Genomic DNA, 23720 nt, shown 5'->3' on the forward strand with positions numbered 1-23720 from the left:
GGGGCGATTAGGCCAAGTGGGGGTATAATTGTAGGCTGTGCTTTGCAAAGTGAGAATTCCCTCAAAGTTTGCTTGATTTACACTGCCCCTTTCATTTTCCTTTCCTACCGGTTAAATGGCACTTGTGGTGCCACTCTACAGTTAGTCAAGTTTTCTGTTATGTTTTTTTCTGCCATGTCACATGTTGTGTTGGGCACCGAGCTGTGCTGGAATGCACCCAGGCAGCACCCTGGAACCACCACAGGAGGATAAGCTGGGTTGGTCTTTCCTTCCCTTCACATCATTACGCTGCTTCCCTTGAAGTCCCTCCAGGCTGGACCACACAAACCGCCTCTGGCTCTGGTTCAGCCCTCCTCCTTGATGTATATGTCAGCATGAAAGAGCAGCTCAGGGAGGGGTGGGGGGTGGGGGGGTGGGGGGTGGGAGGTGGGAGGCTCCCTAAGAACCAGGGACATGGCGTGATGTGATGTGATGTGGTGGGACGATCCCTCTGCACCAACTGTCGTGATGTGCTGTAATTGTGTGGTTGAATACAGCTCTGCAGAAGTGATGTGTTTCAACATGTTTCATCATTTGAATGGTCATTGTTGAATTCATGTTTCCATAATAAAGCCTGTCCGTAGCTGTGGACTTCATTCATGGGTAAATAAAGCGAGACATTTTCCTTGACCACTGATCTATGAACACATAGGATAGGCCTGGCCAGAAAGCATCCTCCCCTCTGCAATTCCAATGGACAGACTGAGTCTGTGACTTTGTCACGTATCGAAATAGCTGTACCCCGAATTGGAGCTAAAGTTAGCTCGCGAACTTCTTTAGCTTGCTTCGTTGTATACCCCTCAATAAGTTTAACCCTTTTTGGACCCTTTGGTACTGTTCGCCGGGTCAAATTGACCCAGGGCATTAATGGGATTTTAAAGCAATACATAAATAAAAATGTATTTTAAAAATACTTAACATATATTGTCCTTATCTCTAACAGATAACGTAGGCAGTTACAGATGCTAGCCTGTGTAAACGAGTAGGTGTAGCCTAGACCTGTAGACCTGACGCTTTCTGAGGAAAAACACAGCAAAAAACAACACCTGAGGCTGAGACAATACACATAAAAAGTGAGTGCTGAGATCCTGTCTCTCTAGACAGCCGAGGGTAGTGGCTGACACAGACATCTCCGGTTCCTCTGATAATACAGGGGTCTACGACACGTAATGACTATCCTAGTTGTTTCAAAAGACTCTGTTCTCACATAAGCTAGCAATTTAGAGCTTAGAAATCCCCAGAATGACAACAGAGGCAACTTGAATTGAAAGTTATTTATTTATCTACTCGTGAATGACAGTTTATTAATTTGCTACAGATACAATGAAAACGTTGAGACATTGAATTATGAAGTTACAAGTCAGATGCATATTGCACACACTTCTGTATCAGATACATTGTGGATAATAAAACGCGACTTTAAGTAACATGCAAAACATAGGCAGCCAGAGTAACGTGTGTTCTGACAACCAATGCACACGACAGATTAATGTAATAAACAAAGATCAATGGAAAAAGTAATGTTTTTTTATCCCTATACCACGAGCACACTACATAGAACTGATCATACCATGCGAGGACGGACTGCGTTATAACGCAGTCGAAACTGCATTATCTAACTGTATAAATAGTTAATGGCATGCATAATTACAGAATAGCTAGTTCCGGTTACTTCTTACAAAATGACATACGTGAAATACATTTTGCATTAGGGGCTACTTCAGCGCTTCGGATGGATCCGTCGTCACCGTGTGCCTCTCTGCATATGGCTACTTTACCACGACAAATGTTGACTCCAACGACAGCTAAACTAGCGCGTGCGCAATACCCAGGCCCGAGTCCCCGATACAAGATGGCAGAGAAGGTGGGGAGGGAGAGGCGGAGGCGGGTCCGGATTGAATAGAGCAAAGCCTGTACAGGGTTCCCAACAAACCTCTACAAGGTAAGGGAATTAACCACACTAGCGCATCAACAAGGGTATGGACATGTGGCGGAATATGCGGGGCATCATAATATCCGCTCAGATTGTGCACGTCTTGCCAATGCATAAAATAAACAAACAATATTGCCTGCAAGGAGCGCAGCGGCTCTGACTGGAGTAGGCGCGCCATCTTGTCACATCCAAAGTGCGCGCCTAAATATTGTGTGTATGTGTTTGAAATGGAAGGACCTGTCACACCTTATTTACCTGATTTGACAGCTGACACGTGTGGCCCTACTAATTCTCGTCATTTTAATGTCTCTATTGCCCTGTTTCGTCCAGTATTCCTCCGTATTTTACCTGTTTTTCCACGTATCCCCCGCCCGGGTTTGGAGATGCTGCCGTTGCCTTTTGTTGTGCAGCGCAGCTAGCCGACAGTTTCCCCTCCTCCTTCGTGTTTGTTTTCGGGCGGCTCGGACTGGGGTGGGCGGTGTAGCAGGCGCATGCGTGCCCTTCTTTCGCTCATTTGTGTTATCTATCTACGAGAAAGACAGAAAACGCATCTCCGAGATGTCAATATCATACATCAACGTCACATTCGGATTTTAAAGTGTCCAAATAAAACGTTGAACATTTGCGCCTTAGCTACATGTTCCTACTGCTAGCTAGCCTAGCCAGCTAGCTAATCCCCACCGTTGAATTGAACTGTTGTTGCTAGGCTCATTTATCGTCTCCTTCGAAGGAAGTGACTACTGTGTACCTAGCAAACCACGCGTTATGCTTACAATAGACACACAATCCAAAACATAAGTCATTTAGTTCAGCGTTTGTCACATTCACAGTAGCTACCAGGATCCCCACTGCAATGTTGTGCCAGGCATGACGAGTAACTGTTTTGTTTACTCGACAGTTGCGGACTTCTAGTCTGAGATAGTGTAGTCAATGAATGAACGAATGGCTAGACAAGCAATCATCCCCATACTCTTTGTGATTTCCCGATCGTACACTAGACGTATATGTCCCGATCAAGAGAGACGTGTATTTCCTTGTGCCAATATTTCAACCTAAACCTTCAATCGGAGTGTTACTTGACCATGGCTACATAGGAGATCATGGGACGTTGTTTACATTCAAGCATTCAGAGAGCAATGAAGCGCAAGCCAATGACCCTCGCTACGCTCCGTCTTGCTCCACCAGTCGTCCTCCACCAGTGTGGTGTGTCCAATGGGTATAATATGTAGATCAGTGGATGTATCCTAACGGTTGTGTATGTGTCTCTTCCAGAAGAGGACAGATGAGGAGAGATGGCCACTGAGAACCATGGAACAGAGAAGGGGGACACGACCACTCTGGTTATGTCACCCTCTGGGTCTGCTACACAGGGCTCTCCCCTCTCACCCTCAACAAGCAAACCTATGCAGGAGCTGCCAGGTAAGGAAACCTATGGTTGCCTCTTTACCGTGCTCTCACCTGTACAGTTTATTCAGGTGAGTGCAGATGAGCGAAGGAGAAGAGAAATTGAATTGGTTCATATACTTAGAGAAGTGCATTCCTCTTCCTCCTTATTGTTCCCTTCCTTGTTCACGTCCTTCTTTCCTCTCCTCCTGTGAGCAGATGAGCTGATCCAAGCGGGCTGGTCTAAATGCTGGAGTAAGAGGGAGAACCGGGCGTACTACTTCAACCGCTTCACCAACCAATCGCTTTGGGAGATGCCCGTCCTGGGCCAGCATGATGTCATTGTGAGTGCATTCTGGGACGTGTGTGTGTGTGTGTGTGTACCTGATGGACCGTGGCTAAACTCCTTTCCTCCTTTCATTCTATCAGCACCCTTGTGTCTGGTCCTGCTAGCTGTAGCCTACTGTACTGTTTACATTGACATGTCAGTCATTTAGACTGTTATTCAACAACACAACCCTCAACACAATCAATCGATCACATTTATTTGTATAGCACTTTTTACAGAGACAAATGTCACAGTGCTTCACAAACAACAAAAACAATACTAAACAATAAATACAATACAAGCAATATGATCTAACAAGCATCTAATGTTAAACTTCAGTAATAATGTGTTTATATCTACTGTATAGCAGTTTTCTGATGTGTCTGTCTGTCCTGTGCTGCCTGTCTGTGTCTGTCCTGTCCTTTTCTGTCCTGTGTGTCTCTAGTCTGACCCTCTGGGTCTGAACGCGGCCCCGGCAGAGGGGGCGGCGCCGGGGTCAGGCGACGCTAGCGTGGGAAACGGGCAGCGAAAGAGACGCCCGTCAGAGGAGGCTGTCGTCCAGGGGGGTCTTAACAGCTTCAAGAGGCCCAGGGTGGACATCCCCATGACCCCGACGACCCCCACAGTCCCCATATCACCCAGCACGCCCGGGGTGAAGCCTTGGAACTCCACCACCACCACAGAGGACAAGACAGGGCAGCCTCAAACACCCACAACACCCACCCCTGCACCCTACAGACCCACTGTGTGAGTAGAGCTGTGTACACACACACACACACACACACACACACACACCCACCCCTGCACCCTACAGACCCACTGTGTGAGTAGAGCTGTATACACACACATACACACACACACACACACACACACACACACACACACACACCTGCACCCTAGAGACCCACCGTGTAAGTAGAGAGACACACACACACACAAACTCACCTACACACACACACACACAGGCTATGTTTACACTGCAGGCAAAGTGAGTAATTCCGATCTTTTGTTCATATCTGTTTTTTTTATCAGACTAGTGACCCATATCATATATATATTTGAGTTTAGACAGAGATAGCATTCTGAAAGACCAGCGCAAGAGTATTTTTTCTGCTACTGTTCCTTTAAGAATGTGTTCCGTTGTCGAGGAGGAAATAAGCCTGAGGAAGATATGCTCCAAAACAATGGTGTTTCTGTATTTGGCTAATAAACCATTATGTTCCATCTCACGACGGACCCAGAGTACACCTGTACTACAGCTAAACTTCAAATCAGGTAATATAGAGCGTAAACATTTAACGTTGTAGCTTTCAAGCGGTATGAAATGATCCTGTATTGTTCAAGAAGGGGAGGTAAAAAAAAAATCAATGGGTGTTTGTGGTACAATTTGCTGTTTACGTAAAGAGCAAAACAGCAAATATGTACCTGATATGCCTGAAACATCAGATATGATTCAGATTTGACCTGCAGTAAATGTAGACACACACAAACCACTTCATCCTACAGACCCACTATGTGAGTAGAGAGACACACACAGACACAGCCCTAGTCACACACCAGTGCGTCCTTTGAGTTTGGCTCAATTCATCTCAGTCCAGACAGTTCAGAAATGTAATTGCATTCCTATGGAGAAATTCCATGTCCAATTCCACAGGACAGGAATTTGAATGGAAACTGCCCCAAACTATTGTGGACACGCTCAGCTGAACCCGTGTTATAACAATACAGTTCTACCCACCTCAGATGAACTGCTCTGTAAGTACAGGACTGTGTTACGTGTCTCCTGGCAGAGTGTACTGGGACCTGGACATCCAGACGAACGCAGTGATCAGAGAGCAAGCCCCCGCAGACCACCTACCCCCCCACCCTGAGATAGAACTACAGAGAGCACAGCTGGTCACCAAGCTACGGCAGCACTACCATGAACTTTGCTACCAACGAGAAGGTAGCTACACACACACACACACACACACACACACACACACACACACAGCACTACCTCAAGCTCTGCTACCAATGAGAAGGTAACACACACACACACTCACTCCCTCTCCCCCCTCAGGTATCGAGCCCCCCCGGGAGTCGTTCAACCGCTGGCTGCTGGAGCGGAAGGTTCTGGATAAAGGCCCTGACCCCCTGCTGCCCAGCGAGTGTGACCCTGTTATCTCCCCCTCCATGTTCAGGGAGGTGATGAACGACATCCCCATCAGGTCAGACAGGATGGCACGACCCCATGGCTGTGTGCCAGTAGTCTAACAAGGCTTCCTCTCCTCCTCTCCTCCTCCTCCTCTCCTCTCCTCTCATGGCATTGTCTCCTCTCCTTCACCGGCACTGATCTGGAAGTGTAGGATGGGTGAAAGTGTAGGATGGGTGAAAGCCATATGGTGGATGAGGTCGTAGCTTTCACCAGTCCTGTTTTTGTCTGCTTAATGAGTGTGTATGGAGGAAAGGATACAAGGGGGGGAAGCCATGTCAGACTGTTGAGGCACAGCTACTCTATACCGTGAATTTCTCTATCACTCTGTTCAGCTCAATGCTTTTTTAACTGTTAAAGGTCCAGCATGTAGTTTTGCATGTTGGTGCCCCCACTGGCCACACTGACAATTTGAAAACGTACATATGCTACATTTTCAATAGCATGTAGTGCTGAACATGTGCATATCCTTGTAAACAAACCAAATGTGAAATAGGCACGTAATGACCAGTGTCCAACCCGACACCAGATTTTAGAAAACACCTTGTTTGGACTAATACAGCACTCTTCACTGAACGTTCTTCATCATGTGATCTCATTCCTTTATCATGGCCATTTAACACTATTTTCAGCTCAAATCGACATACTGGACCTTTTTAAGGCACTGATCTAATACAGTTCATTTTAGCATGTGAAGTATCAATACAATTCAAAGTGTTCTTTTACAATTTCTTCTTTTTTTTTAAAATTTATTTATGTATTTATTTGATACAATTCCTTGAGTGGATTAGATGTTTTCCTTGACCACCGTTTGTCATCTGTCCATCAGGCTGTCTCGTATCAAGTACAAAGAGGAGGCCAGGAAGCTGTTATTTAAATACGCTGAAGCTGCCAAGAAAATGATCGATTCGAGGTAGGTGTTGTCTGGCACCAGTCACTTAATCAGCCGTATTACACATTGAAGCAGGTCCAAGTATGAGGCAAGAGACTAGACGCTCCCAGAGAGAAGTCAGGCCATTATTGCTACCTCCTAGCCTGGGGAGGCTATGTAATGCATGGAACGGAATGAGGAATGGTATCAAAACACAATGATGATACACACACACACACGCATGAACACACACACACACAGAAAGATACAGGACACAATGATGATACACACATACACACACGCACGCACACACAGAAAGAAACAGGACACAATGGTGATACACATATCCACTCATACACACACTCACACTCACACACACACACACACACATGCGTTTGATACCATTCCTTATTCCGTTCCATGCATTACAATGAGCCACTGTCCTTCGATTTGTGCCTCCGCCAGCCTCCCCTGCTCCTAGCCTGGCGGTAAGTCCCTGTGATATACTGTAGCTGTAGACCTCCTGGTGATCACTCAGACTCTGAAGTCTGCTGCTACTGGAGCCAGTGCCAGAGCCAGAGCCAAGTTCATGACTGCCTAAAGGACACAACCATGTCTGGCTTAGGAAAGCCAAATCACCCTTTCGCAAATAGTACATTGAGAATAGAGGGAGTGCCTTTGGTTTGGAAATGAATGTATTTTGCATGTGTTTTGCTTGTTACACAGCTATCCCTGTGCTTTTGTCTTGTCCCTTACAAATGGCTCTTTTGAGTGACTGTTGGTTCGTGACCGTGATGACTCAGCACTCTGTCTGTGTCTCCCTGTAGAAACGCCACTCCAGACAGCAGGAAGGTGGTCAAGTGGAACGTGGAAGACACCATGAACTGGCTACGGAGAGACCACTCCGCCAGTAAAGAAGACTACATGGTGTGTGTAATATAATATAATATATGCCATTTAGCTGATGCTTTTATCCAAAGCCACTTACATTGCAGTGAGTGCATACATTTCAGTATATATGGTCCCAGCAGGAATCGAACCCACAACCTAAGCGTTGTTAGCGCCGTGCTCTACCCACTGAGCCACAGAGGACTACAGCGTGTTGGTAGATAGTACCAGTAGTTTGACCTATGATTTTCAACATGGACATGACAACCATTAGCCGTAATGCTGAATACTAGCTGAATTGAATGTCCAGTGACATTATGCATGTCTCCCACAGCAACCCCAGTGTGTTGACATGTCCCCCTCCCCCCTCCATTTCGTAGGATCGTCTGGACCACCTGAGGAGGCAGTGTGGTCCCCACGTCACGGCCGTGGCCAAGGACTCCGTGGAGGGCATCTGCACCAAGATCTACCACATCTCCGCTGAGTACGTCCGCCGCATGCGCCAGGCCCACCAGACGCTGCTCAAGGACTGCAACATCGCAGGTGAGACGCTGTCACACACACACCTACACCTACACCTACACCTCTGTAGTCATGGTAACAGCAGACCCTGCTCAAGGACTGCAACACACTCTGCACCTCTGTAGCCGTGGTAACGGTCGTAGATATATATGCCACGCCCACCAGACCATGCCTAAATTCAGCCCTAAGTTGGATAACCGTTCTTTTTTTAGTTCTTTTGCACTTATGTGTGTGTTGCGTCTCGTCCTCCCTCCTCCTTCCCTCCTGTGTGTAGATGGTGCGGAGGCAGCGGAGGTCCAGGACAGGCTGGTGTACTGCTACCCTGTGCGCCTGGCCCTCCCCTCGCCCCCCCAGCCCCGCGTAGAGCTGCACTTTGAGAACGACATGTCGTGTCTGCGCTACAAGGGAGAGATGGTCAAGGTCAACCGAGGGTACTTCAACAAACTGGTGAGGAGTTAAACATCACACACACACACACACACACACACACACACACACACACACACCAACATTAGTAGTGTTGACACACAAACGGTACCATTTTCATTCCAATAATGTAGTACTCACCTGTACTCACCTGTACTCACCTGTCTGTGTGTGTGTCTGTGTGTGTGTCTGTGTGTCTGTGTGTGTGTCTGTGTGTGTGTCTGTTCTCCAGGAGCTGCTATATCGATATAGCTGTATAGACGATCCCAGGTTTGAGAAGTTCCTGTCGCGGGTGTGGTGCCTTATCAAGAGATACCAGGTAAACAGGAGGGGAGGTATTCCTGGCCTCACACACACACACACACACACACCTGTGTGGTGCCTTATCAAGAGATACCAGGTAAACAGGAGGGGAGGTATTCCTGGCCACACACACACACACACACACACACACACACACACACACACACACACACATGTGGTGCCTTATCAAGAGACAGATAAACTGGGGGAGTTGCCGTTACCTCCCTCTTTCTTTCTTTCTTTCTTTCTTTCTCTCTTTCTTTTTCCGTTTCCCACCATTTCTCCTGTGTAACATACGGGTCGTTGTGACTGATGATGTCACCAGTTTCACCGTGCTGACGTCACCTGTTTCCTGTGCCCAGGTGATGTTCGGGTCGGGGGTGAACGAGGGGACCGGCCTCCAGGGGGCGCTGCCCGTACCCGTGTTCGAGGCCCTCAACAAGCAGTTTGGTGTCAGCTTCGAGTGCTTCGCCTCGCCGCTCAACAGCTACTTCAAACAGTTCTGCTCGGCGTTCCCCGACACGGACGGGTTCTTCGGGTCCAGAGGGTGAGTGGTTCCGTCGGCTGAGAGGGAGCGGTGTCATTCTGGCTGTTAAAGGATGTTGAGCTGCTCGTGTCAGAGAATACCCCATTATAATGATGGTCTACTCTGTCTCTACTTGTGGTGGGCGCTGCCTCCCATCTACCCCGCTCTCTCTCTCTCTCTCTCTCTCCCCTCCCTCCCTCCCTCCCTCCCTCTTCCAGGCCCTTTCTGAACTTCTCTCCGGCCAGCGGCTCCTTCGAGGCCAACCCTCCCTTCTCTGAGGAGCTGATGGATGCCATGGTAACGCACTTTGAGGTGAGACACATCATCACTTCTGAGGCCTGTTAGCCTGTAGGCCTGTTAGCCTGTAGCCTGTTGACTAATGTAGATAAAGTCATCCCTGGGTTCGGGTTGAGGAGGGTGGGTTTATGGTTGGTGTTTAACCCCTGGCGTCCCTGCAGGTGCTGCTAGAACGTTCCAGCGAGCCCCTGTCCTTTATCATCTTCGTCCCGGAGTGGCGCGACCCCCCGACCCCCGCTCTCACCCGCATGGAGGCCAGCATCTACCGCCGCCACCAGATGATGGTGCCCGCCTTCGAGCACGAGTACCGCAGCGGCTCGCAGCACATCTGCAAGAAGTGAGTGTCTGTCTCCCACCCAACGCCCCGACGCCCCAACTCCCCAACGCCACCCCCAAAGCTACCCCAAAGCTGCACAAAATCATAGTTGTGTCTGTCAAGGCATTTTGGAAACGTGGATGTGTCCTCTTGTACTTGCAGTGTCTCAAATGTTTTACACCATTATATTTCTGCCAAAACACTTTTGCAACCAAAGAACGTAGTTTTGCAAGTTCCAATGGTAGTTTTCCAGTAACTGGGACAGGATTGTACGGTCAACACCCTTTTCCCTTCCTATATCATCCTTAGCCCTAAATGATTAATGTGTATTATTTCAATGTTGGCTAAACGTCTCCGTCCCCGTCCCCATAGAGACGAGATGTACTACAAGGCTGTCCACGGCACAGCCGTCATCTTCCTCCAGAACGCTGCCGGCTTCGCCAAGTGGGAGCCCTCCCCTGAGCGCATCCAGGAACTGCTGGCAGCCTATCAGGTGTCTGGACGCCCCCTGGGCTCGCCTGGCCCCTCCTCCTCCACACCCACCACACCCTCCCCAGCCAGCGCTGGGGCGGCAGCAGGAGGCGGAGACAAAGACTCCTCCCCCTCCCCTAAGACTGCAGCAGCACCGGAGCGCACCGCTAGCTTGGACACGCCCCCCGTCAGCATAGACACGCCCCCTGCCAGTCTGGACAACAACAACAGCAGTAGTAGTAGTAGTAGCAGCCCTGTGGAAAAGACTGCACCTGAGGCTGCTAGCGTTTAGAGAGGGAGGAGGAGGAGGAGGAGGAGGAGGGGGGGGGGGGGGGGGGGGACAGGGGTGAGGGGAAGAGGGTGAGACTAATAATGGTGCTGAGAGAGGAAGGGGGGTGGGGGTGAGGGGTCCCCCCACCCCCCGGCATCAGGGCAACCTACAAAGGAGGAACCCCCCCACCCCCACCCCATTTAATCTGTTTACTTTCTCTGCGGCGGTTATTTAAAATCTAGTGGGTTTTAGGATTGTTGTTCTTTATTGTGTTAGCGTGTCGCTCCGGTTGCTTTTATACACGTAGTAGCTAGTGGCTGTAGCTGTTGACTAGGGTTATTTTGGTGTCGCCATCATCGTTGCTGTGGTCATCAGTGATAATAACCCGGTGATTCTAGTCCTCGTTCGTTGGCCTTCTGACAGCCCCGCCACCCCCCCCCCCCCCACCTCGGTTTTTGACGTGCAGAGTTGAGAGACGTTGGTTTTGTCGTCGTTTTGTTCCGATTTCCCTCGGCCGTGATTCTTTGATGTCTGTCTGTACAGTAGGTATTGAAGGGAGTCATGTGGTTGGTTGGGTGATAAGGCAGCTATGTTTATAACCCCTGAAACCTACACCAACAGTCCTTGTCATGTACACACTAGTCCAGAGACCCTGTGGGAGTCGTGAGGGAGGTGAAGGGATCTAGGACGTTGTGTAGAGAACATTGCTATGTCGGCTTCTGCTATGCAGTTCACATGTACTATAGCCTCGCCCTGCAGAGCTCCCCACTTGCCAACTCACTCCCCTAGTTACCACGTCTGCAGTTGAAGAAGGCTCATCAAATCATTTACCGTCACTCTAGACATCTTCTATTTGCTTTCTGTTTGTTCTCAAGCAGATGAAGCGGTTCTAGAACACTTTACAAGCAGAAGAAGTATTCCAGAACGATTTGACAGTGTTCTAGGATACAACATGATGTAATTGAAACTGGCTTAGGCACACACCCGCATCCCTGACTTAAACAGGTTTCAGTGTTGTTCAGTACGTTCAGCCAGCTCACAGCCTCTGCTTTCTCCTAGGGTAGTTATGGCGCTGAGATGTAGAATAGTGGCGATGTTGTTGTTGTTGTTATTGCTGTTGTTGTTTTTCTATTCCCTCCAATCACACAGTAGTGTTTTATTTCTGTTTACACCAGTACGAGATTAGAATGCATCACTGGGCAGCACAATGAATGTAAATTATATTAAAAAGAAAAAGCAGAACAGAAGGTCAAGAGACAGAGAATTTATCGTATGTAAAAAAATAAATAAAAAAACACACGCAAAAAAAGAATATATGAGAAATGTTTCTCCTGTACAAATGTTCCTTCATTAGATGACAAATTGGCTTCGTCCTTGTAAACTACGATCACACACTACTATTACTACGCCAGCTCAACTGTGTACAGAGAATCGTTAGCCTGAATGCCTGTACATTGAGCTTAGATGTAGGTTCATCATCTTCGCTTGGCCTTTGCCGTGTGTGTGCGCGCGCATGTGTGTGTGTGTGTGTGTGTGTGTGCGCGCGTGTGTGTGTGTGTGTGTGCGCGCGTGTGTGTGTCGGTCAGTCAAGTATCTGTCTGTCTTGCGCGTGTGTGTGCGTGCGTGTGTACAATACAGAGTCGTAGTGAGATTTTATATAGAGAACTACAACTACCATGCCACAGGGAGGGGGAGGAGCCTAGTCTGTCCATCCCGTTGCAGTTGTGTTACGATGGTTGTCATGGCTCTTTGAACATCATGGGCAGGTCTCCCGGACACAGATGAAGCCTACTGAACTAGAGAGCAATAGAGATTCAAGATGGGATTGTAGGCTTAATCTGTGTCCAGAGTCTAGGAGTAAAGGCATAATCTGTGTCCGGGAAACAGCCCTTGTAGGTGTGGCGTTAGGAACCAGTAAAGACCTGGAGAACGACTCTAGTCCCGCCTTTCATTCGTCGTCATCCAAGCATCAAGCACCCGTCACATACCTGGATCCTAGTACGTTTCTGTCACCAGCAAACTATTGTAGATATTGTACAGAGAATTGGTATGAAGTATGTGTTATTTTTCTCTATGCTACACACAATTGTATTGAGCTCTTATGTGGGTGGGGGGGATAATTAATTGTATGTTTGTTTTTCCATGCTTTTTTTAATTTGAGTTAATTTAACATAATTTTTTAAGATAAATCTGTTTGTGTTATACAGTTTATTACATAGAAATTGTTTTAAACTAAACCAAAGTGTTATTAAAAGAAAAAAAATCTATCTTGTATGTAAAAGTAGAATTGTGTATGATTGCATCTGTAATGCAGAAGATGTAACCAGCATTTATTTTTATAATTCTTTTTTTGTTTTGGTATAAAAGCAGTTTTTATGTTTGGAATTTATTTTGCATGATACTTTTGACACTCAAATCATAAAAAAAAGACAAAAGAAATATGTTTGTATTCTTCTGAAATGAAATCAGTTCATAGGCTTTTTACATACTGTGTCATTTATTTATCCCTATCTCGTTACCCTTATGGTCATTTATTAATGTCTGTAGATCACCTGTAATACCATGAATGTTTTTCTTAATGTGATTCTTATGAGCAAGAATAAGGTGGATGTAAATATGACCTGCGTTTCCGTCTCCAGTCATTTCCTCTCCGGTCACTCCTCTCCTAGTTCTGAGATTCACTGGGTCACATTCACACCCAGTAAAATGTCAAACCATGGATGTTTCTGGCATTTCTAATAAATTAGCTTACAGTTGTAGTTTTTAGGTGCACTCCTACATCCATTCACAAAGGCTACACAGAGTCCCAGTTCTACAATCTGATCATTTGAAAACATTTTGCCATAGTTGTTGCATACATTATTGTTACTTTGGTGATAACCTAATATAACCTAATTCAAGGAACTATTTCACACCTTGCAAGGTATTCTCAGACTGTTAAATTTAAATTTTGCTGCTACCCCCATACTCAAATGTTATAGCGAGATGCCCCTACAAAGATGGCGGCCACGGTGGTTCATAAGACTTCGTCACTGGGACACGCCTAGTCAACGTTTGCGCCTGCGCTGGAGACTTTTTCTTCTCACTCCAGTGCGGCAGGTGGCAGTATAGTGCCGATTTTGGCCCACACGTCTCACTCGTAAACAAAAAAGAATTGTGGTAAGATAGAGGGAGAGGAGTGCTGATTATCGCACTTGATCGTAACTATATTTTATGTGAAAGTAATTCAAGGAAGTCATTTGACATCACGCATTTAGAAAAGCATCGATTTTATAAATTCCTTTGGATTGTTATGTCAGAAACCGTACTCTAAACATAAGTGCAAAACTTCAGCGTTCATTGCAGTGCTGTTGCAACAACAAGAGCAACGTCAAAAAAAGAAAAAGAAAAAAAAAATCGTTTTCCTGCTCGTTACCTCACGCTCTTACAGACCACGGGGATCCATTCATCAGCACGGCTCAACTCGATACCGAGTGAACGGAGATTATTTTGCCAGCGGACTGTTATCTTCCATTACGACGTAATCTGTATCCAATGGGGGCTCATCGGAGTGAGGGACGCAGGGACTGGCTCCAACAAGATGTTGTCGAACAGCCAATGCAATCTATGGTGAGGTTGAGCATGCGTTGCAATAACTGGTTGCTAGAATATACAGGGACATGCCGACCTCTAACTTCATACATGTGGACAACTGGCTGTATACCGGGTGACAGATAGCTGGCCGAGATGACAGCTAACCAGCGCACAGTTAGGATGGGGCACAGTTATATCTCTTTGTATGGGGGCCCGACCGCTCGTGATTGCCTTTTCAGCAGTTAATGCTACATCAATCCGTTTTGTGAATTATAAATAATTGTCTTTCTAACATGTCAAGATCTCTCAGTTTGTGATTAAAGATGTCTCAGAATCCTGCATACAGCAGCCAGGAGGATGAGTCAACCACTGCATGCAGCGTGTGACTCATTCTGTCTATCCCAGACTATCGTATTGTACTGACTGTGACTTCTGATCTCTGTTTCAGAATCCGTGGAACATCATGATCAAGCACAGGCAGGTCCACCGCAGAGGCAGGCGCTCACAGATGACAGTCAGGTAAAGCTTCACCCTCTCTGGCCCCCTCAGACCTACCTCTGGCCCCCTCAGACCTACCTCTGGCCCCCTCAGACCTCCCTCTGGCCCCCTCAGACCTACCTCTGCCCCCCCCAGATCTACCTCTGCCCCCCTCAGACCTACCTCTGCCCCCCCTCAGATCTACCTCTGGCCCCTCAGACCTACCTCTGCCCCCCCCAGATCTACCTCTGGCCCCTCAGACCTACCTCTGCCCCCCCTCAGACCTACCTCTGCCCCCCCTCAGACCTACCTCTGGCCCCTCAGACCTACCTCTGGCCCCCTCAGATCTCCCTCTGGCCCCCTCAGATCTCCCTCTGGCCCCCCAGACCTACCTCTGGCCCCCCAGATCTACCTCTGGCACCCCAGATCTACCTCTGGCCCCCCAGACCTACCTCTGGCCCCCCAGATCTACCTCTGGCCCCCCCAGACCTACCTCTGTAGTACCATCAGAAGTACAGTAGTACTGGATGATACCTAGATGAGTTTGCTAGAATGAGTTTCTGCCTGAAAACAAATGAACTGTTATTGTGAGAGATATTAAACTGTTTACATGTTCATGTGTGAATGAGTCTGTTCGCTGTTATTGTTGTGCATGTCATTACACATTCATACATCTGTTTGTGTGTTGTTGTTGTTGTTGTTGTTTTGTTGTTGTTGTGGTGGTGTAACCCTGTTATTGTTGTGCATGTAGTTACACAGACCCCGTGATCTCGATGGACCTCCTGCGGACGGTTCTCCAGCCCAGCTTCAACGAGGACATCCTGGCCGTGTTCAGGAAGTACATGAGGGTGAGTTGTGGTCCAGTAGACGTTCTGTGTCTCATGGCCTCAGAAGATGTCACAGTGCACATCAGTCACTTCCACATTCCCACACTGTGCATAAATCTAATGTATACATTTTGAGGTTGTAAAACGAGAAGTGTGTTGCAGTTTTTGTTATTGTCATTATGTTTTGTGTTATACGTTAAACGTTACTTGCATTTGTTGTTTATGAAGGAAAGGATTGCTATGTGGATCCTCTTGTTAATAGACAATGTCTTTGCAGTTTGTTTGTTTGTTTGTTTACTGCTAAGAATCTCTTTAGCCCATCAGGAGTCCTTAAAAGACTAAACAAATGACTTGTTGAGTTTGCCTTGTGTTTGTGTCAGTTCTTTGAGAAAGCAGCCGGCAACGTGAAGGAGAACGTGGGAGAGGAGGTGCACACAGACCAGCTGATCAGAGAAGCCTGCAGGAACTGTCTGGAAAATGTAAGACAGCGCCTAGCTGGTGTTTTAAACCAGTTTGTGTCTCTCTCTCTCTCTCTCTCTCTCTCTCTCTCTCTCTGTGTGTGTGTGTGAGGCAGTATGAGTAACGCTGGTTTCCTGTTCCCTCGGCAGGCCAAGCAGCTCTTCTCAGACGGGGAGAAGACGGTAGCCAGACCTGGGGGGGTGGAGGTCGCAGCCAAGGTGAGACACAACATGCTGTGCGGCTCTGTGTGGCTCTGCTGGTAGAGCATAGCGCTAGCAACACTTAGGCCTGTTGGGGTGGTCCCAGTCAAGAGCAGATGTAAGACTGGAGAGGAGAAAGGCATACACGTCTGCTCTGCATCAGTCTCATTGAACACCTCACACTGGCATGGTCAAAGAGATGATATTCTGTAGTTATGACATTCTTTCCCAGTTATGGAGAGACGCACCTAATGCAGAAAGTATGCAAGTACACTGTGATAAATGCACTAAAATTAGATATTAATTTGAAATTGAACAGGACAGGGTGCGTAAATCTTGTGTAGACCAGTTATCCGTTCCGCCTTACAATAGTCTCCACTCTATCAATGTTGTTTTTGTCAGCATAGTTGGGACTGTGGGGCTATTGCTGTTACATTAATATCTGTGAAAATGTCTCTCTGCCTCCCTCCCCCTGCATCTCTTTTCCTTCTCCCCTCCCCCCCTCTCCCCCCTCAGCGTGCTCGTCAGATAGAGGAAGAGTCCAGTCAGAGAGCCAGCCCTGTTCCTAAGAAGGTGCATCAACATCGCTCAATACTCATAACTCAACATGGCTGTGTCTCTAGTTAATGTTACTAAACATCAGGCTATATCTGGCGTTATCTTCTGTTGTGACTCAAGTTAGTGCGTTGGGAGTGTTACTGAGCATGGCTTTGTCTTCTTCTGTGGTTGTTAGTATTACTGAGCATGGCTTTGTCTTCTTCTGTGGTTGTAGCCCAGGAAAGGACGTCCCACAGCTCCTTCTGCTCCCCATGACAGACCTGTGACGTTCAGCAACCCGTGAGTAACGTCTCCACTCTGCTCCTTTCCGTGTTCTCATTGGCAACACCCACACAACGTCAACATTCAACCCACAGTAACATCCCATGTGTATGTGTATGTACAGTACCAGTCAAACGTTTGGACACAAACTTGCCAAGAGTGTGCAAAGCTGTCATCAAAGCAAAAGGTGGCTACTTTGAAGAATCTAAAATATAAAACATATTCTTGTTTGTTTAACACTTTTTTGTTTACTACATAATTCCATATGTGTTCCTTCATAGTTTTCATGTCTTCAATATTAATCTACAATGTAGAAACTAATAAAAAATAAAGAAAAACCATTGAATGAGAAGGTGTGTCCAAACTTTTGACTGGTACAGTATGTTCATGAACAATAAACCCTGTCTGTGTGTCCTACAGGCCCAAGCCCAAGACCACCGAGCCGATAAAGCGCGAGGGACCGAAGGTGAGATGATGGTGTTGTTGCTTTGTTTACACGTCACAACACTGTGAACCGAAAACACAGGCAAACAAAACATCTTCGCTGGTGCACTTCTAAAATCGGCAGATGCTGCCATGTAATCAAGGTGTGTGTGTGTGTGTGTGTGTGTGTGTGTTTGTGACCCCATGTTGTAATGATCCTCAGTGGGACCCCGCCAGACTGAATGACGGCAGCACCTTCGTCCTGGGCTCACGGGCCAACAAGTAAGCACTGTCGGGAACGCTCTATCGAAGTGTAATAGAATGATATTGAGTTGTGTCTGTGTGTCTGCGCTGTATTGTATGGTGTGTTTCGTATGGAGCCTCGGCCTGCTCTCACCTGTACCCCTCACTTCTCCTGCAGGGCTCTAGGAATGGGCGGCACCAGGGGCAGGATCTACATCAAGCATACAGACCTGTTTAAGGTAGAGGGTTAGGGTTTGACCCCAGTTTAACTCTGCTGAAGGAGACCTTATGCTTCATATTAAGCTTACAGTCGGTGCTTCAATGGGTTCGCAAAATTAAAGTGTGTGTTTGTGTGTGTGTGTTACAGTATGCTGCTGACGCCCAGGACAAGCACTGGTTGGCAGAGAGACAGCATATGAGAGCGACAGGGGGAAAGATGGTAAGAGCTGCTCTCCGTAGTCCCTAATGTTTACATTTCACTATATCAGTAAGACTTGTCTGCCAATCTAGCAATGTAAGCTTGCGTGACATAATCCTAACTATAAACATTGTGATAGGCCTATCTCCTGATTGAAGAGGATGTACAAGACCTGTCTCGGAGTGACGATTACAAGTAAGAAAGGCAATTTGTTGACACCAATTTGTATTTAGCAGAGTCCCAAATGAACCAGTCATTGTACTCAACAGGTTCTAACATGTTGGGTTGTTTCCAGAGACTGTCCTGATCCGTATGTTGCTGTGGTGTTGTTTTAGAGACTGTCCTGATCTGCATGTTGTTGTGGTGTTGTTTCAGAGACTGTCCGGAGCTGAAGATGGATGAGCTGAAGCCATTTATGGTTCCTGTCTGGATGATAGAGAAGATGCAGAAGGCCATGGATGCCCAGAGATCTGAGAAGGAATAGACACACACACACACACACACGGGCCCTGTCCAGACATGGACAGATCTCTAAACCACTGTCCTTGATTCCTGACTTCCTCTCTCCTCATCTCCCTGTCTGTGTGTTTTTGTTTGCAGTGATTTTGTTTTTGTTTTTGTTTTTATTTTGTACTCCAAACTGGAACGTATCAGATTTGCTATTGTTTATTTGGATTTCGCCGCCTGCATTCAAAAGACGCTATCACGTGACTGTAGTGATGTTATTTTCTATGCACAAGATATTAAGTATTTTCAAGAGTATACCTATATATTTTATTTTAGAGCTATTTTGGCCATATTTACTTCATTGTATTTTTCTAAAGTAGACATGAACTAGATTGAACTATAAAACCATTGTGTATTTTTTGATTCATGCTGTATTTTATTATGTTTGTCTGATATTTTTTCGCTAAATGCCTGCTGTTGTTTTAGTTATATGTCTTTTTTTATGAGTGTCATTTTTAAAACTAAGAGGTAAATTAAATGTATGAAGAGAAAGAATTTGCCCCTTTGAAAACAGTTTCCATAGCTTATTAGGTAATATCAAAGATCTGTAATATCAGTTATTATTTCTTTCTTTTGTGATTTGGTTATTTTGTGGTTCACGCATCTTGCAGGCTTTTTACAACGGGTGAATACTGAAACAGCTCCTGCAAGTACGACTCGCAGATTTCTATAACATGTTTTTTATTCTGTGGTATGAACTATTAAATATGTTTGGTAACAATGTTTTCTAATCATTGGAAAGTTTACTGAAGAGTTGCTCTGATGTGTTATCTGACAGGTCACTTATTGGAACACGAACCTATCATTTGGCGAAACCTTTCACTTCCGAAGGCGCATTGACCAATCACAGGGAAGTATTCTGGACGTGCTTTCTTCCAAATGGTTGCCAAGGCGTTGCTTTGTTTTTAAACCTGACGTCGTGATTGGCCGGATCTCTGAACGGGGCGGTCAGGCCTGTTTGATAAAGCAGTTTTAAACGGGGGGCGGGACAACTGCAGTTTGAAATCTCTGTTGTGCAGATCAGAGTCGGTGTGAAAAGCTGAACGGACACTGTAAGGCAAGTATGGCTTCTTGATTACCCAAATATGATTTGGTTTTTGTAATCTATACAAGTAGACCGGCAAAATAGAACAGCTCGACTGTTTTTGCGACACCGCAATCTGTTATTTATGTTGTTTGCCATTAGCTTCTAGCTTGCCACCACTAACGCGTTAGCATGAACAGCAGTCGATGATGGTGCAAGGTCTTTCAAGCTAACGTTTGCTAGCTAGCTTGTTACACATGGCAACAATACAACAGAAAGTGATGACTGTGGGACGATATTCAAACATTTCCAGCTAGAAGGATTACAAGCTTCCATTCCAGATCATTAATCGTTGCGTTCAAAAATGGTGTTTCCTCAGAATACAATAATGGCCTCTCAAAACATGGACCCTGCAGCAGCCTCATCCACAGCCGCCCTGAAAGGCAACGAGACCGGCGGTAGTGCAGCCAAAGGCTCGGTCACTAAAAGGTTGGTATTTGTTAGGCATGGTCGTCTGGATCTTATCGCCTGCCGAATCTTACAGATTATGAATTATCTTCAATATCCTAGTAACGTAATTTGTGACGAAGTGTTGTGGTGTGAGTTGGATCGCTGTGCCCAGCAGATTTAAATGACAACCATGTAAAGTAGTAGCCTTATGAGCGAGAACGTGTCAGGCTAGCCTAGAATAAGATTGTGTTTGTCGTTAGGCTTAATCTATGTCTTTAATTATGTCTTTTTTTTCGCCCGATAGGCTTCAACAAGAGTTGATGACGCTAATGGTAAGGAACGGCTCCATTTACCCGACAACTTCTCAATCTCTGACATCGTTTAGTTTGATGACAGTTTTGATTTGACCATTTTAAAAGCAAGCACACATAATACACAAACCTACATGTACATTTACCAATGATTATTAGGCCTATATATGGATGGGATATTTGACACATAGGTGTTCTGATGTGTCTTGTCTGTACAGATGTCTGGAGACAAGGGGATCTCAGCGTTTCCAGAGTCTGACAACCTGTTCAAATGGGTGGGGACGATCGACGGGGCCCAGGCAACAGTGAGTGGTGTTACAGTATACCTCTACTCGGAGGCAAATTCCAACTGACATTCCTGTGTTTCCTGCATCACATCACATTGTGTATTTGTAGTTGCTTTCAACCCCTTGAAATCCTGAGTAACGCGCAAACATTTAATCTCGACCAATGAATGCATCGTGATGGATCAACGTGAACGTAATTCTAAATTCTCTCCCCCTTCCCTTCTCTCCATCCATCCATCGTGTAGGTGTACGCAGGTCTGAGATATAAGCTGTCGCTGGAGTTTCCCAGCGGCTACCCTTACAAAGCCCCGCGTGTGAAGTTCATCACTCCCTGTTACCACCCCAACGTGGACGAGCAGGGCTTCATCTGTCTGGACATCCTGAAGGAGAAGTGGTCGGCTCTGTACGACGTCCGCTCCATCCTGCTGTCCATCCAGAGCCTGCTAGGAGGTACGCTCTCCCTGCCTCCCCGCCTCGCGCTCCCTGCCTCCCCGCCTCGCGCTCACTCACTCTGCCTCCCTGCCACACACATCTTACACATTTCTATCAGCCCAATACATCATCATCAAATAGTTGTGCCCACCTGTCTCTGTACGAAATAAGGCCTTCAATGTAAAGTGCACTTTTTTTGTTGTACTATTTCAGATCAGTTTATTACAGTACATACTTTATATAATATCTATATATGTAAAGTACTATTTTACAGTGTTAGTTATGTTAAATGCGTAGACTCATGTCATGGAGAGTATATAACACACAGCCTTGTGATTCCAGCGGTATTTATGTTTGTGGGGGTTTGGTCTGACTGTACTGTAGCCAACCTTGCTGTCTCATGTGTTTTCAGAACCCAACAATGAAAGTCCTTTGAATGCTGGCGCCGCCCAGCTCTGGGATGACCAGGCAGGTTAGTATACGAGCAGGTCAACTGTTAACCCACCTGAATGATGTCAGCCAAACCATTTCATGTTAAACAAGTATGTATGTATGTACGTAAGGTATGTATTCATTTATTTAACAAAGTTCTTGCTCTCTTTCAGCCTTCAAAGCCCATTTGCACTCAACCTACAAGGACTGACCGACTGACCCACTATCCTGCCTCGATTCTTTGTTTTATTCTTTGTGTGTCTTTCTTTTTTTCTTTCTCTGCTTCTAATTATGTACATTTCAACTCTGGGTATGTGTGTACAGTATTGTTATGTTTGTATGACATATATGTGAATAAAGATGTTATTGTTAGTACGACACAATTTGTTCTCTGCTCAACTTTAAATTTTATTTAGGTTTGACCTCTTGGACAATCTTGTAGCAACTTGCACACAAAGTTGACTTGTGTAAAAGGACCTTGCTATAAACGTAACGTAACCTCATAGAAAACTGAATCTGCTCAGTGGGTCTCACTGTACATGTCTGCCAACGCTGTATATAAAGTACTGTAACTGCTCTCTATCAACAGAAATGTTTGTCCACTGTTGTGTGTATGAATAAAGATAACTATTTACTGTAGACATTCTCTCTGGACTATATCATATACAGGATGAAATTATAGAATATGTTATGTCAAAACTAGAAATAATTTCAGATTATGGCTCCTATTATATTTTTCATATTTCCTAGTTGAGTAGACAAAACATACACCCCAGTTTGCAGTTAGACGGGTGACAACATCCAGACGTCTTAGAATCCTGAGACACCAGCTCCACCTCCATCATCTCTTCCAGGGTGTCGTCCCGGTCGTGACATTCGACCTTTGCCCCCTCTGTCACCTCCACCCAGGCCTCCTGGGTCGCCTCCACCGCCCAGAATGGCACGCTCACCTTCTGCAGCATCTCTCTGACCATCAGGTCCACCTGGTCAATGTGGGTCTGGAGGTCCGGGGTGGGGCTTTGCTCCAAGTCGATGGAGATCCAGGGGGTCTGGACGGAGGCTGCGCGGGCGGCTACCCCCGCCACACTGTCGGACACCCCCGTGTTGACCAGGGCACGGCGGTCGTTCCTCTGGGTCAGACGGAAGCGCTTGTACAGGGCGCTGGTCTTCTGGAGGTCCTGTTGAAGGTTCTCAAGCCCTGAGAGGAACAGAACCCACAGCCTCTCCACCTGCTCCCTGTCCTCCTGGCCTGGGTCCATCTCTGTCAGCAGAGACACCAGTCGCCTGTGCAGGCCTGGGGCAGGAACAAACACACACACACACACACACACACAGGCAGCATTATAATAGAGGTGTACAGTATTTATTTATATCAACCACAGCCCATTGTGAAACAGTAATGGTAGACACTTTAATTCTACCTGAACAGATCCTATGGGCCAGTGCTCTGGTTCTGGTTTCACCTGTAAGGTTCCTGTGGTCCAGCTCTCTGGTGCTCTCACCTGTAATGACCCTGTGAGCGCTCTGGTGGTCTCATCTGTAATGACCCTGTGAGAACTCTGGTGGTCTCACCTGTAATGATCCTGCGAGAACTCTGGTGGTCTCACCTGTAATGATCCTGTGCGCCAACGCTCTGGTCTCGTCCATCTCCTCTCTCAGGAAGCTTCCGTCTGAGTTGCTGCCGACGGAGGTGGCCAGCTGTTGGAAGCAGGCGGTCACCTTGCCCAGAGCCTCCTGGGCCCGCTCACACTCCGTCACCTGGCGCCTCCGCACCTGCAGTTCATCTACCGACCTCTGCCACCGATTCATCTGACCCTGCCCAAGAGAACACACACACACACACACACACACCGTCAGACACGAGACTAATGATCCATAATAAATGTAATACGATCCTCATTTTATGACCATCATTTTCAGTGTAGGACCATCGACACCCATTCATCTGACCCTGGGAAGGAAACATGTTGAATGGGTGAGTTAGTGGTTCATGATAGCGGTTGAATGGGTGAGTCAGTGGTTCATGAGAGAGGTTGAATAGGTGAGTCAGTGGTTCATGATAGAGGTTGA

The 23720-nt window shown here is 46.6% G+C and overlaps 4 protein-coding genes across 5 annotated transcripts; 3 read left to right on the top strand and 1 right to left on the bottom strand.

Moving 5' to 3' along the window:
• Nucleotides 1–1484: 1484 nt before the first annotated feature.
• pcif1 (phosphorylated CTD interacting factor 1) lies at nucleotides 1485–10792 on the top strand. The gene is made up of 15 exons (XM_083668219.1): nucleotides 1485–1981; nucleotides 3245–3391; nucleotides 3575–3699; nucleotides 4129–4430; nucleotides 5474–5628; nucleotides 5746–5893; nucleotides 6707–6790; nucleotides 7576–7675; nucleotides 8017–8179; nucleotides 8433–8605; nucleotides 8817–8903; nucleotides 9250–9434; nucleotides 9632–9725; nucleotides 9872–10047; nucleotides 10399–10792. Exons 2-15 carry the CDS (start codon nucleotides 3265–3267, stop codon nucleotides 10787–10789), a joined length of 2310 nt encoding a protein of 769 aa, XP_083524345.1. The 5' UTR covers nucleotides 1485–1981; nucleotides 3245–3264; the 3' UTR covers nucleotides 10790–10792.
• Nucleotides 10793–13925: 3133 nt separating this feature from the next.
• On the top strand, nucleotides 13926–19435 carry ube2c (ubiquitin-conjugating enzyme E2C). Its single transcript, XM_083669315.1, has 13 exons — nucleotides 13926–14377; nucleotides 14790–14860; nucleotides 15570–15666; nucleotides 16026–16124; nucleotides 16254–16322; nucleotides 16821–16877; nucleotides 17077–17141; nucleotides 17544–17589; nucleotides 17770–17828; nucleotides 17968–18028; nucleotides 18157–18228; nucleotides 18347–18402; nucleotides 18583–19435. Exons 1-13 carry the CDS (start codon nucleotides 14303–14305, stop codon nucleotides 18689–18691), a joined length of 936 nt encoding a protein of 311 aa, XP_083525441.1. The 5' UTR covers nucleotides 13926–14302; the 3' UTR covers nucleotides 18692–19435.
• Nucleotides 19436–19640: 205 nt separating this feature from the next.
• On the top strand, nucleotides 19641–22289 carry LOC310804169 (ubiquitin-conjugating enzyme E2 C-like). Of its 2 annotated transcripts, none has more exons than XM_083669286.1 (7): nucleotides 19641–19771; nucleotides 20118–20227; nucleotides 20493–20520; nucleotides 20718–20804; nucleotides 21032–21236; nucleotides 21631–21690; nucleotides 21824–22289. In XM_083669286.1, the coding sequence occupies exons 2-7, from the start codon at nucleotides 20127–20129 to the stop codon at nucleotides 21859–21861; spliced, it is 519 nt and encodes a 172-aa protein (XP_083525412.1). In that variant the 5' UTR covers nucleotides 19641–19771; nucleotides 20118–20126; the 3' UTR covers nucleotides 21862–22289. The 2 variants fall into 2 exon arrangements, with proteins under 2 accessions (XP_083525412.1, XP_083525413.1); XM_083669287.1 differs by lacking the exon at nucleotides 19641–19771 and adding an exon at nucleotides 19772–19775.
• Nucleotides 22290–22396: 107 nt separating this feature from the next.
• Nucleotides 22397–23459, bottom strand: LOC310803314 (regulator of G-protein signaling 9-binding protein; the record flags this gene model as incomplete). Its single annotated transcript, XM_083668045.1, has 2 exons — nucleotides 22397–22944; nucleotides 23258–23459. The coding sequence occupies 2 exons, from the start codon at nucleotides 23457–23459 to the stop codon at nucleotides 22397–22399; spliced, it is 750 nt and encodes a 249-aa protein (XP_083524171.1).
• Nucleotides 23460–23720: the final 261 nt, after the last annotated feature.

This window comes from Argentina silus, assembly GCF_951799395.1.
Source record: "Argentina silus genome assembly, chromosome: 4".
Lineage (NCBI taxonomy): Eukaryota > Metazoa > Chordata > Actinopteri > Argentiniformes > Argentinidae > Argentina > Argentina silus.

Coding starts and splice junctions, on each gene's coding strand:
- LOC310804169 (XM_083669286.1), top strand. CDS start 20,127: ATGGCCTCTCAAAACATGGACCCTGCAGCAGCCTCATCCACAGCCGCC. Junction 20,228..20,492: donor AAAGGCTCGGTCACTAAAAG/GTTGGTATTTGT, acceptor TTCGCCCGATAG/GCTTCAACAAGAGTTGATGA. Junction 20,521..20,717: donor AAGAGTTGATGACGCTAATG/GTAAGGAACGGC, acceptor TTGTCTGTACAG/ATGTCTGGAGACAAGGGGAT.
- pcif1 (XM_083668219.1), top strand. CDS start 3,265: ATGGCCACTGAGAACCATGGAACAGAGAAGGGGGACACGACCACTCTG. Junction 3,392..3,574: donor ACCTATGCAGGAGCTGCCAG/GTAAGGAAACCT, acceptor TCCTGTGAGCAG/ATGAGCTGATCCAAGCGGGC. Junction 6,791..7,575: donor AAGAAAATGATCGATTCGAG/GTAGGTGTTGTC, acceptor GTCTCCCTGTAG/AAACGCCACTCCAGACAGCA.
- ube2c (XM_083669315.1), top strand. CDS start 14,303: ATGGGGGCTCATCGGAGTGAGGGACGCAGGGACTGGCTCCAACAAGAT. Junction 17,142..17,543: donor CCTGTGACGTTCAGCAACCC/GTGAGTAACGTC, acceptor TGTGTCCTACAG/GCCCAAGCCCAAGACCACCG. Junction 18,029..18,156: donor AGCATACAGACCTGTTTAAG/GTAGAGGGTTAG, acceptor TGTGTGTTACAG/TATGCTGCTGACGCCCAGGA.